The 13,015-nt window shown below is 58.4% G+C and overlaps 1 protein-coding gene across 2 annotated transcripts; it reads right to left on the reverse strand.

Annotated features, from left to right (window-relative positions):
* Window positions 1–953: 953 nt before the first annotated feature.
* On the reverse strand, window positions 954–12,780 carry PROZ (protein Z, vitamin K dependent plasma glycoprotein). Of its 2 annotated transcripts, none has more exons than XM_082675738.1 (8): window positions 12,702–12,780; window positions 7,884–8,047; window positions 6,605–6,629; window positions 6,050–6,188; window positions 5,027–5,158; window positions 4,249–4,334; window positions 2,624–2,741; window positions 954–1,615 (listed from the first exon to the last, which is right to left on the reverse strand). In XM_082675738.1, the coding sequence occupies exons 2-8, from the start codon at window positions 7,895–7,897 to the stop codon at window positions 1,044–1,046; spliced, it is 1,086 nt and encodes a 361-aa protein (XP_082531864.1). In that variant the 5' UTR covers window positions 7,898–8,047; window positions 12,702–12,780; the 3' UTR covers window positions 954–1,043. The 2 variants fall into 2 exon arrangements, with proteins under 2 accessions (XP_082531864.1, XP_082531863.1); XM_082675737.1 differs by lacking the exon at window positions 12,702–12,780 and adding an exon at window positions 10,538–10,839 and having other exon boundaries at window positions 6,050–6,163.
* Between the last annotated feature and the right edge of the window lie 235 nt (window positions 12,781–13,015).

Here is a 13,015-nt window from a genome sequence, read left to right on the forward strand (position 1 = left end):
TTGCAGTGCGCATCCGCTGGATTTTAAATCCTTGGTAGCCGTTCAGAGCAGTGGCCCGATGACCTCATGAGAGTTTGAAGATAACACAGCCACATTCAGTAAGACGTCAGAGTCCTCTCCTGTTCCTCCACTGCCCTGTCCCTTAGTTCGCGTCAGATTCACATATTTATTTTTGCCAAGGTCCTTTCAGAGAAATGGGCCAGCGCTGCTGCAGACTGGCCAATAAAAGGCTAACTCTGGGGTTGCAGTATAATGTCAGAAGTGAAACAAGCATCGTGTTTGTTTAAGGGTTGTTACTTAAAAATCTGAATTGTGTTTAAGCTCCGTTCTCCGGTGAGGAGTGTGTGTAAGTCACAGTTTTAACCCCTTAAAACAGCCCTCCGCTCCCCAGCAGCGCGTCAGGAAGGAGCCCGCCCCCGCCTGTGCCTTTGGCGGGAGCTGCCTTTAGGCCCTGCCGTGGTGGCCGCGGAGCTGTCAGCCAGGAGAGCCCTTCCTTCCCTCGGGGGAACTGGGCACCTCCGGCTTAGACATTAACGGGGAAATAGACGTGATGTGCACCCACGCGCTCTCGCCTGCCGGTCGGGCACCGGCCGCCCCGCCCCCCGGGTCGGGTCTGCGGGAAGCGCCGTTCGGGCTGGGCTGGACTCGCGGCCCGTCGGCGTGGGTGGAGGCGGCGGCGTCACGGGGCCGCGGGGCTGTCGCCGCGCGGTCCCTGCGCCGCGCTCGTCGTGGGGCTGCGGCCTTTCGGCCCAGCCGCTCCGCTGCTCCCGCCCCGGGGTCGGGCCCGCGCGGAGGCCCGCGGTTTGCCTTCCAGCCCCTCGCGCTGCCCGCTCCTTCTGCCCTCCCGGGGCAGGCGGGGAGGTCGCTGCGACGCCGCCGCCCCCGCGACCGCTGTTGGACTGAACCCCTCTGTTCCCTGGCGTTTCAGGAAAGCGCCTTTCGGTGCCGGCAGCTCTGCTTTTATTGCTGGACGCGCGCCCTTTCCCCTCCTCCCCGGGGTTCTGCTCAGACGAGGGGTCCTGGGGGAGGGGCTGAGGGCGCTGTCACCCCAGCACCGGCTCCTCGTCGCCTCTGTGACCGTGGTCGCCTCTCTGGCTGGCGGCGCTCGGCTGCTGCGTGACTCGGTGGAGCCAGAGCGCGTATCGGGGGACCTTGATGAGCAGGAGCGGCCCGGGGCCCTCGGGGGGCGCAGCGCTCAAGAGGCCGGTGAGGAACCAGGCGCCGCGGTGCTCCCGGGCCACCGCGCCGCCCGCCGCCCACCGCGCCGACCCGGCCGCCGCGCCCCGCTCGCAGACCGTCCGCGTGGTCACCGTGGCGTTGAGGGCCCGGCCGCACTCCCCGGGGTCCACGTGCTTGACCAGCAGCCGCGCGGGCTCCAGCTCGGGGCCACGGAGGGTCCAACCGCCCAGCACGCCCGGCCGCGGGATGAGGACGCGCTCGGCGAAGTCGGCCTCGGCAGTGCAGACGGGCCGCCCGGCGTCGGGGCAGCGCACGGGCTGCGCCAGCTCCAACAGGGCCACGTCATTGTCCCCCGTGTCCTCCTCGAATCTCGTGTGCACGTGGACGCCCTTCACCTCCACCGCCGGCGGGGCCTCGCGCGCCCGGCAGCGGGAACCTAGAAGGAGGCGGGGGGTCAAGGTGACAACGTGCGCCCCGCCGCCCGGCTCCTGCGCGCAGGGGACAGGGGCTACCCCACAGAGGGGCCTCTCCCACACTCTCCTCTAGGAAACCCAGTGAGGTGTTCGGGGGGGGGGCGGGGGCGCGGGCGCAGAGCGCAGTGCGGGTTGCTGAACCGGTCAAAAGACTAGGAAGAAATTAGGAGGAACCTCTCCAAGCCAATCAGAGCTTGGCTTTTCGGATGTCATTTTCTAGGCCGACGTTCTGGTGACTGAAAAGTGCCTGGGGCTGGAGCGTATATTTGCGGGTCCTGGGAATCGCTGTGGAGCAGCTCACAGCACAGCCCAGGCCCCGGGGTGGACAGGGATCCGAGCTGCCCCACGTCAGTATCAGTGCCTCGCAGTGACAGTTTCACCAGCTGTGATTTCCTCCTTAGACTAAACATTCCGCATTTGTCTGCCTGCTGTGCCCAGAGTTCCACTAGGTGTCCCCGTTGCTTTATGACTTTGTGAGGAAGATAAGCTCAGTCTGTATTGCATTAGAAACAAAAATTCTAGATTAAAATTTTTGTTTCTACATAGGATAGTTTTTACTTCCAATGTGATCTTATAAAAATGAATGACAGGGCTTCCCTGGTGGCGCAGTGGTTAAGAATCTGCCTGCCAATGCAAAGGGACACGGGTTCGAGCCCTGGCCCGGGAAGATCCCACATGCCGTGGAGCAACTAAGCCTGTGCGCCACAACTACAGAGCCTGCGCTCTAGAGCCCGTGAGCCACAACTACTGAGCCCACGTGCCACAACTACTGAAGCCTGCGCACCTAGAGCCCGTGCTCTGCAACAAGAGAGGCCGCCGCAATGAGAAGCCCGCGCACCACAATGAAGAGTAGCCCTGGCTCACCGCAACTCGAGAAAGCCTGCGTGCAGCAACGAAGAACCAATGCAGCCAAAACTTAAAAGATAAATAAATAAATAAATCTATTTTAAAAAGAATGATAAAATACTTACTTGTTTTCACACTAATGTTTCTGTACAAGAGTGAACATTTTGCTGTTGTCAGTACAAAATTGTCCTGTATTAGAACACCTCCACAGAAGTCTTCTCCTTCAGAATTTGTTAGTTTTACCTTTAAAAACCAAACAGACAATAAAGAGTTGGTGCCAGTTTTCAGGATTCGGGTCAGTATAGTGTCGTGGTTAGGAAGATGGGCGCACACCCCTCCAGCGAGCCCAGCCCAGCCCACCCACTGCTGAGGCCGCCTCAGCGCACGGAGTGGAGGGGCGAGAAGGGGTGAGTGATGGACACTTGGAAGATGGACGCTCAGGAGGACAGGCAGCAAAGGTACGGTCCCGCTGGGGACAGATCCCCACCTCCACCCCGCCTCTCACTTGATGTCCCCTCCCTCGGTCCTTTCAGGTCCGGTGGTCACTGAGCTCTGTCCGTTGTCTGGCCAGGCCTCCACCCAGCAGCCGAACGCTTCTGCCCCGCTCCACCTGCTTGCGAGCAGCAGGGCGAAGTAGACGCGTTCCGCACATGGGCACACGTGCGCACGCACGTGGGGCTGAGGCAGCCCCTTCACCAAAGGGCCCTGTACAGCTCTCTGTCAACCATGGTGGTCGCTGTGGTTACTGGGCACTTGAGATTGACTGGTCCAAGCCAGGATGTGCTCCAAGAGTAAAAGGCTGTACACCCCAGAGGGCAAAGGCTTAGTTGAAAGAGAAAATGTGAGTGTCTCTCATTGTTTACTATTCATTACATGTTGAGATAATATTTAGATGTATTGAGGTAAGTAAAACACACTATCAAAATTAATTGCACCTGCTTTTACTTTTATGCACGTGGCTACTAGAAAATTTAAGTTACGTCTGTGGCCGATATTGTGTTTCTATCGACAGGGCTGTTCTAAAGGACAGACGAGACAGAAGGGGATGATCTGCATTAAGGGCCTGGGTTGCAAGGAAAATGCAAAATGTAGGTAAATCCAAACCCATGTTGGCGGTATGATTAAAAATAATACTTATTTTGTGGAGTTACTAAAAAAGCAAGAAAAGGATAAAATATTGGTCAAAATAGCAGATGAGCCTAGTGGGAGGTGCTTGAAATAATTTGGGAGAAGGGTAAACATTATAACTTCAGGTATTGCTAAGTTAGATATGAAAGTTTCAGTGTCAAGGGTGGTCACTGGATGAAGAGAAATAGAATATTTAGCTTCCAAACCAGGCAAGGGAGAAACAGGAAAATAACAGAAATGGTGCCGAAGAAGAGACGTTTCCTGAACATGGCAGCGGAGCTGGACTCCGCCAGCTGGTTGTGAGCAGGGCCCAGGCCTTGCTCTGGCTCTGGACCCACCGTGTCCACCCGAGCGCCATCAGGATGCCTATCTTCCGAGAGCAGCGACATTGGAAACGGTTTTTGGACTCTAAGAAAGGCCTTGGATGGCTGTAAATAAAACTATGTTTTTATCTGGTGCAAATAATGAAGACACTGAAGCTGTGAGTTCAGAATGAGAAAGTGCTTTGAAGGTTGATGTTGAGATTGTAAGTAGTTCACCTAAATCAAAGAAGGTGGAGATGACAAATAGGATGAAATCTGTAACACAAGATTAAAACACATTTATAAAATGTTTCTGTTACCTGCCACGGGAAAGTCGGAGGGTCCTGCTCGCATCCCTGTGACGCCAGGAGGCCGTCAGAGATGAGGGCTCCGCACGCACACCTGTCTTCATTGTGGCCACATGAGAAGAAAAGTCAGTGCCTCCCAGGGCAGACGTCGGGTTTATCTGTGGCGCTGACCCTTCAGCCTATTCCTGGATGCCCGCTAGGTTGAGATAATTCACAGAGCAGGTGAGATTAAACGACCTGCTCTCAGGGACTGAGAAGGCCCCGGGCAAGCCCAGCAGGGGACTGGGAACCCCCGGCCCAGCCACAGTGGAGGAGAACCCCGCGCCCAGCCACGGAGGAGGAGGACCACCCCGCCCAGCCACGGAGGAGGAGAACCCCATGCCCAGCCACAGAGGAGGAGGACCCCGCGCCCAGCCACGGGGGAGGAGAACCCCCCCACCCAGCCACGGGGGAGGAGAACCCCCCACCCAGCCACGGAGGAGGCGGACCCCACGCCCAGCCATGGAGGAGGAGGACCCCCGTGCCCAGCCACGGAGGAGGAGGACCCCCCGCCCAGCCACGGAGGAGGAGGACCCCCCCGCCCAGCCACGGGGGAGGAGAACCCCCCACCCAGCCACGGAGGAGGCGGACCCCACGCCCAGCCATGGAGGAGGAGGACCCCCGTGCCCAGCCACGGAGGAGGAGGACCCCCCGCCCAGCCACGGAGGAGGAGGACCCCCCGCCCAGCCACGGGGGAGGAGGTGGCCTGTCAGAGGTCCCTGCAGGAGGAGGCCCAGCGGAGGGGACTCACCGTGGGGGATGCAGGATTTGTGGTCCTGGCCCAGCTTATGCCCCTTCGCACAGCTGCACGTGTAAGACCCCGGCCCCGGGTGGCAGAAGTGCTGACACCCATCCGTCCTCAAAGGGTGACATTCATTTTTAGCTGAAAAGGGAAGAAGGGAAAACCAGACATGTTACCCTGGACATAGCCACTCTGAAATCTCCTTGAGCACTGGGACTCTGGCTTTTCCTTCCAAACGTCGCCAGGCGAGCGTTTCGACTCCCGCGTCAGGAAGGGGCGAGGAGCAGTCAGGGCTCCGTCCTCAGAGCAGCAGCTCGGTTGCGGGGGGGCAGGTCTGCAAGTCCCTCGCAAGGATCCTCGTTTCCGGGCCGTGGGCTCACTTCCCGCCGCAGCAGCCGCTCCCTTTAAGGGGCTTCTTCCAGGTGGGCATTGGGATGAAGCTGGAAGCCCTGCTTTGGCGCGAGTTGCACTTGGGGCGTCCACACAGCACTGGGCGGGGCGCTCAGGAGGCAGCTGGAGTCCGGGGATCCAGGCTGGACGTAACGTTCGTCCCGGAAACGGGCTCCGCGTTGGCCCTCGGGAGCATTACGCGAGTTTACTGCCGCACGAACGACCACTGACAGGAATTGGCGCCGCCCACCCCCCACGGATAGTCTCACGATATTGAAGGGACATCAGCTGATGAGGCTGCAGGCCGGGTCACGCACCCACGACCCAGAGAGCCGGGTGCGGTCCCCTCATAGGCTGACCACCCCAGACCCATCACCCCCAGCGGGGTCAGCCGGGCCCCGGGAGAAAGGAGAGTAGATCGCGAATGGTCTGGACGGGGCGGGGGGCTGGGAGGAAGAGGAGGGGACCCCACGGGGGAAACAGGGGCCGTTCACAAGGTGTGATTCCCAGCGGAAAGCCGGGTTACCACGGGCCTCCTCCTGCTCATCCCCGGGGGGGGGGGCTCGGTGTGGCGGAGGCCGGGGGCGGGGCAGGAGGCCGGGGGCGGGGCGGAGGCCGGGCGTGGGGGGGGGCGGTGCTCACCGAAGGCGCAGTCCCGGCCGTCGTAGCCCGGGGCGCAGGTACAGGTGTAGCCGCGGATGGTGTCCTGGCAGGACCCGTTGTTGAGGCAGGGCCGGGAGACGCACGGGGAGCCGCCTGCCGATAGGGACGTGAGGACAGCCTGCGGGTAACACCCTCCGACGTCCCTCCAGGACCCCCTTTCCTTGCTGGGCGGCCACGTGACCAGCGCCGGCGCCTCCTCGAGCTCTCCTGTCACTGTGGTCCCCGCAGGGACGCCCAGCATCCCCCAAGCCTCGCCTTCCTCAACCGGGTCTGACCCTTCAGCACGAGGCCCAAGGGAGCCCGGGAGGCCGCTCCAGCTTCCCCCTGATCCCGGCGGGACCTCGGGGCCTTTCCCACCCTCGTCCTCGGGCAGTGCCAGGCCCTTCCTTTGGGTCAGGGGTTCCAGGAGCCCAAGGCTCGAAATCTGGAATCCACTGGCCTCAAATTAGCAGCCCTCGTGAGCCAACTGCCTCCCCTGACCTTAAAGGGAGGAGAAGAGGAAAGAATCCTGGAGTAGGTGGAGGAGACACTTACCCAGATACGTCTTCCAAAATTCATCCTGTACAAGAGAAACATAAAAGTGTTACAAATGGGACATCTGTGTTCCGTGTTTTCTCCTGTGGCCGGGCTTGAAAATAAGAAAATGTTGATTTTATTCACTTCATAGGAAAATACTGGTTGAAACAAAGAATGTAAAATTCTTTACATCTACTTAATATCATCTTTAATACACCCATGTCCCATGTCCCATTCAGTATTTATTTACGGTGACCCATTTGAGGAAGGGAAAACAGTCTAAGACGTGGCACAACCACCACGGCCTCGCGAGGCCCTTTCCCCTCCGGGGCCTGTCTCCATGGCCCCACTCCGCAGAATGCCTGAGGCAGATGTAGAAAATTCACATCACTTTTTCTGTTTTTATAAGCCAATTCAACAAGGATTAAAAATGTGGGGGGAATGTTAACTTGGGGTGGCGGTATCTAAAATTAGGAGAATTACTCAGACTTAAGGCCTGGAGGGTAAACATATAAGTAATTGCATCTCCCCAAATCATACTCGGACTTCTAACAACTCAAGCACAACTTTACCAGGAAGTTTTAATTTCTCTTAGTTTGATTAAAGATCATTTTCTTATACATGGGCATTTAAGAAATTATTATTTTAAAATACTTTAAAAATATATTAGAGAAACGGGTCAACATTTTGTTCAGAATCACCTTTAAATATTGCTGCTTTAATATGTAGAACTGGGAAGTCTTTATTACGTATTTTACTATTCTGAAATATTTACACACAAATATTCAGGCCCTCTGTTTACTGATTGATAAGCTTATGAGTAACTGAGAACGGCAAGTTCTCAGTTGTATTATTCAGAGTGTATGTGTTGTCACTTGTAATCCAAGTTATAGATTATGAGAGATGTTCTTACCACGTAGGCATCCTAGGGAGGATCTTTGCGTTGCTGACACATTGAAACAATTACATCTTTATTAAAAATACTAAATTCCGTCAGAGTCCTGTCAAGCTGAGTGACCTCTGTGAGGAGTCCGGCTACTCAATGTGCTAATTTGCTTAATCTGAAGAGCTTAGGTGGTGGGACTGAGCTGCCATCCCGGGTGCCCCACTAACTGGCTGGGGAAAGTGATTTCACTTCTGTGTCTCTGTTTCCTCATCTGTACAATTAGGATTAGATCAACTTCCCAGGTAAGTAAATAGGTTAATTAATTTAGTTCAGCCTCTTTGAGAAAATATGTCCTCTAAGGCAGCGGAATAATCAGAAAGCGTGTGAGTCTGTGGCAGGGGGGATACATACAGTGGATGCGTCATTTTCAAATACTTCTCGTGCTTCCTCGTAGACACAGATTTCTTCGTAACATTCCTTTTCTAAATTTCCCTCAAAGAGCTCTTCCAAAAGGTAGGAGCTGGCTCGTTTCCGTCTCACCAGAATTTCATTTGCTTTTGAGGTGGGAAGAAACACTGCAGAACAAGACAGGCGTGTAGGCACCTCAGCGTGGGCGGGCAACCCAAGAACTCCCACCCGCATCCTGAGGGCCAGGCTCTGCGGTGCTGGGAGGAGCAGACCCAACGGTTGACCCTCAGACCCGGGAAGAAGTTTACCTCCTGCTCACCACGACGTTGGGCCCCGGGCCCCTTACGTGCAGCCAGGTGAGTAAGAGTGAGCTTAGAACAGGAAGGTGGGAGCCCGCGAGGAAGGGGTGGAGACCGGGTTTGAGAGGCTGCCCCCTGGGCAGTCCTCTGCCAGGACAAGAGCCCCCGATTTCTAGCTGGGCACACGGCTGCGCGGACAGACTCCCCTGGTGCTAAGGGTGGCCGCATGGCTGAGCGCTGGCCACCAAGATGCAAACAGAAGGGCTAGGCAGCAGGTTCCTGGGAACCTTCTTGAAAAAGACAACTGGCGTGGCCCCTGGCCGTTTCTTTGTCCCTCTCTCCATCCTGCTACCTGGGACACAGATGTGATGGCTGGAGCTCTAAGCGTCATTCTGGAATATGAGGATGAGGATCACAGCGGGGAGGACTGAGTAGAGCCACCTCATAAGGACACCAGTCATTGGATTTAGGGCCCACCCTAACTGAGGATGATCTCCTCTTAATTAATACACCTGCAAAGACCCTATTTGCAACTAAGGTCACATTCTGAGGTTCTGGGTAAACATGAAGTTTGGGGGACACTGCATAGATGGTGTCCACAGATTTCTCCACTGTGAGGAAGATGTTTTGGGATAGGAATGTCCTGTCCCCCAACAGTCTTTAGCCGAGTGTTTTCAGCGTCAATGAAGTAGTTTTTCCTGAATCAGTTATTACCATTTTAATTGCAGAAGAGTGACTTTACACCCCTCTTTCCTTCTGCACTTACTAATCGGCATTCTGCTGTAAAGGAGAATCTTTTCCCTGAATGCTTTGTGTTGATTCATTTATTGAATGGATTTTAAAATTCCAATGAATATTTTTTCCATTTCAGAAGTTCTGTTCGATTCTTTTTCACATCTTAATGTCTCCTGTTTTCTTGCCGTACCTCTATCACATGTCCTGTGTTCTGTGTCTGGGTATCAAGGTTTTTGTGAGTCTGATTCTACTCTTTTTCCTGCAAGTTTCTGGTTGTCTTCTTTCCTTGTGTGTTTGGGTTTTTCTTTTACCATGAGAGGCCCCAGGTTGAGAAGGGAGCCCGAGGCAATGAGGACCCATGTCTCCCCCTGACGTGACCCTGGATCGTTGGGGTGTCACTGCAGTCACAAGCAGTCGCCGCAGACCCCTGGGCCGACTGCAGTGACTGCTTCTCCGGAGAGGTTTCTCTTTCTCCACCCAGCACCAGCATCCCGCCGCGGAGCTTGTCTCTTTCCCCCACGTGGTGCCAAGCGTGGTCTGAGCTGGGGTGGGGCCTCCTCCTGGGTCCCCTCGCGCCGTGTAGGCTCTGCGCCTGGGGCTGCGGGGAGCCGAGGGTGGTGGGCGCTCCACTGCCTCGTTCATTCTTTTGCTCCCGTCGGTCTTTCCCCTCGTGCCAGGCAGGGGCATGTAGCAAACATGGGATAAAATACTTACTCTGCTTTCAGCGTTACCGGGAGGGTTTTTCTGGGTATCTCATCTGTGGCCCCTCCAGGACAGCGTTTCACGAGTCCTCGTTTATTTAGGCTGCTTCAGCCGTTTACCTCGTACACGATCGTGCACAGTTGTACGCGGCTGTGAGCTGTGTGCTGCCGGGGGCGGCGGGGGTGGGGGTGTCTCTTACTGAGATCTCATTCCGAGCTTTGGGTTTTATTCTAAAGGTTCCACTGACTGTAAGAGGAGCCTTGGCCGAGGTGGGCAGCGCAGCCGAGAGAAGCGGTTGCAGGCCCTGTGGTCACGAGTGTCCCCGGACATTTAGGACATCGAAGGAAAGAGGTTATGATCATTTTAATAATATACTTATTTAACCCAATAGATCCAAAATACTTCTGTTTCAACACACAACAATTGCTAAAAAACTATTAATTTGAGTTTGCATTCTGATTTCTGTGCTAAACCTCTGCAGTCTGGTGTGTTTTGAGCTCCTGGCGACCTGACCTTGGCCGCCGGTTGGGTGCGGGGGCGCGTTGGCCGCGTGGGCGGCAGGGCTCCAGGGCCCCCCATCTGCGGTCGCTGGTTTGGGTCTGAATGTGAAGGAAGGTTGAGGACGGGGAGAGGCCCGCGGGGGGGCATGAGGGGCTGGGGTGCCCTCCCGGCGCCCCCAGAAGCCGTGCCCTACCCAGTCCTGAGCCCCGGACCCGGCGGCCGGCTCCACCGGGGCCCCCGGGGCCCCCGGGGCCCCCGAGGGACACGGTCGCTTCCAACATACTCGTCACGAGCGGCGAAGAGACGGGAGCTGGGCTCAGATCATGCTGGTCCCGCCGGGGGCCCTCGGCTCCCAGAAAAAGCCCCCGACCCACCCACCCGCAAGCCTGAGTCAGGAAGGATGCCCAAGGTGGCGCCTACCTGCGGGCTGGGCGCCGCGCGGCGCGAGGAGGGCGAGGAGGGCGAGGAGGGCGAGCGGCGGCCCGCGGCCGGCCATGCTCAGCCCGCGGCCAGAGCGCCGCCCGGCTCGGCTCGGAGCGGGTGCGGACGGGAAAGCAGCCCCGCAGAGGAAGGCCGCCCGCGGAGGCCAGCGGGCAATGCAGTGTCCTAGAGGCTTCAGTCCTGCCTTTTTCCGTTTAAGGCGAAGAGAGGGCAAGACGGAGAAATGAAAGGCCGAGGCCGACAGGGACGGAGCTGGGGCGGCTCCTCGGGAGGAGGTCGGAGGTCGGCGGTCGGGGGTCGGGGGTCGGGGGTCAGGCGCCGAGGCGTCCCACGGGAACCGGGCCTGCGCCGCGGGGGCGGGGAGACACAGTGGCACATTTCGCCGACAGATAAGGCGGCACAGCGCGGTGGGGGGTAACCCGAACAGAGCGGGGCAGCGACCCCCTGCCCGGGGTGGGGCTGGGGGTTAAGGCAGACCCTCGAGGGCGGGCGCCCTCCAGGCCGGTCCAGCGGGGCTCCTGTGAGGGGCTGGGGAGCCCAGCACCTCCCGGTGAGACCAGCTCTCCTGGGGCACCAAGTGCCAGGGGAAGCGGGCCTGGGGGCCGCTCGGGAAGAGCCTCGCGCAGCGCCACGAGGGGGTAGATACTCTGACCTCCGTCTGAGGGGACAGCAAACTCATCCCCCCTCACCGAGCGGGTCAGCACGAGGCCCCCCGGGGGCGCTCTGCCTCTGTCCCTCTCGGTCTCTGACTCTGGCTCTGGCTCTGTGTCTCTGTCTCTGTCTCTCTCCCTCCCTCCGCCGGCAGCCCGCACACCGGGCTTCCCTCCTGTTAAGGGGCCCCTGACGAGCACCCGCACGGTGCCCTCTCTCCCCGCATCCTCTTGGTTTCCTTCGAAGGCTCGTGTAGTGTGTTTTTCCCAGCTGTTTTGTTCTTTCTGACGTGGGCACCTCGGCGACCAGGGCTGAACCCCGTTCTTGTCAGGAGCCCTGCTTCCCGTCCGCATCGTCGGTGAGGACACACCCCCACTCGGTGATGCGCCCCGGGCTCTCCTGATGCAGAGCTACCCCGTCCTGTTTGTAATTCAAGTCCGATGCTCGGGATGACTTTGCCCAGGGCTCTGGTACCTCCATCAGGGTCTCATGGTGGCTGTGAGGATCATTCTAGAACGGAAACATCACCCTCCAGCCCCAAGGGCCGGGGGCTGCACCTGCAGCGGGTGGAGGCCTCCAGGGACCCTGTGTCTGCAGGTCTCCGGCTCTCTAAGCCTGCCCCCTCCCCCTGCCACCCGGCTGCCATACAGCCGCTCTGCCCTCCCCGCTCCAAACGCGGCTCTGTCCCAGGCATGTCTTCACCCTGCCCCTCAGGGACCGCGGGTGCCGATGAGCGGTCCCTCACTCTCGGGAGGGACAGTCAGACCCTGACCGCCACCGCCCCCCGTGGTTCCTCACGGTCGGCTTCCTGCTCACGTCTGTCCCCGGAGGAGACTTTCTAGGGGACATGCAGTGGAGCGGGACCGACTGTGCCCACAGGGCACAGGCCTGGTTCAGGTCCACCTGGAGACGAGCTTTGAGGCCCATGGTCCCAGGGCCCACGGAACCAGCATTGTGCGAACCAGACAAGAGGCCTCCCTACCACGCTGCCCGAATTCCCTCTGGAACCTCACTGAGTCCAGCTCTGTTTCCCAACGGGGAAGGTTCAGCGCCTTGGGCGGTGGGGACCCCTCTGCCCTCCACTCCCAGGTGCCCAGCTGCCCTTGCTCTCTGACCTGTGGGCTCGGCCCCGCTGGTGAGAGTTGCCAGCCTGGTGGGAAGGAGGGCTCCCCCAGAGCTCTCTCCGGACCCCAGGCAACCTGTGGGCTGACAGCCCATCCAGGTTTGCTCTGGACAGAGACCCCCGTCCCCAGCACGCAGGGCCTGGCCGTCCGAGGCCTTCTCTGCGGGACGGTTCCCTTTGAGGAGGTCAAGGCAGGACGCGCAGAAACGGACCCTCTGGCTTGACCGTTTCTGGGAAGCCCGTTCGTGTTGATTTTTGCAAACGTGCAGATCTCCTGTTTACGCAACTGCCCAGCCAGTGACCTTGGGAGCTCTCGTACTGGAACTTTGAAAGTTTGCTTAGCCAAGTTACGCAAAATGCAAACGGTACCGGGAAACACAGCACGTCCCGTCTGAGGTGACTGCTTTTTCTAGAAGCATGTCTGCTTTTCCTGGCTGTTTGGCTTGAGGGCCTGGAGCTGGTGCGGCCGGGAGGGCTCGACCTGGGCTGTGACCACTGGAGGAGGGGCGGCCCTCCTGCAGCCCCCCAGCACACACCTCGCTAGCAGGGTAGCAGGGGGGCGGCAGGGGCTAGCCAGAGCTGGGTTCGTGCTCTGGGCTGTGGCCTAGAGGCAGACTCCAGAGCCCCGGCCTGGCGACAGTCACACCCAGGGGCGTGCCCGTGGCTCTGGAGCCCATGTGGCT

Source organism: Grampus griseus, assembly GCF_964374135.1.
Source record: "Grampus griseus genome assembly, chromosome: 18".
In the NCBI taxonomy this organism is placed as follows: Eukaryota; Metazoa; Chordata; class Mammalia; order Artiodactyla; family Delphinidae; genus Grampus; species Grampus griseus.

Coding starts and splice junctions, on each gene's coding strand:
- PROZ (XM_082675737.1), bottom strand. CDS start 10,613: ATGGCCGGCCGCGGGCCGCCGCTCGCCCTCCTCGCCCTCCTCGCCCTC. Junction 4,335..5,026: donor CAAATCCTGCATCCCCCACG/GTGAGTCCCCTC, acceptor GCCACAATGAAG/ACAGGTGTGCGTGCGGAGCC. Junction 2,742..4,248: donor CTCCGACTTTCCCGTGGCAG/GTAACAGAAACA, acceptor TGGTTTTTAAAG/GTAAAACTAACAAATTCTGA.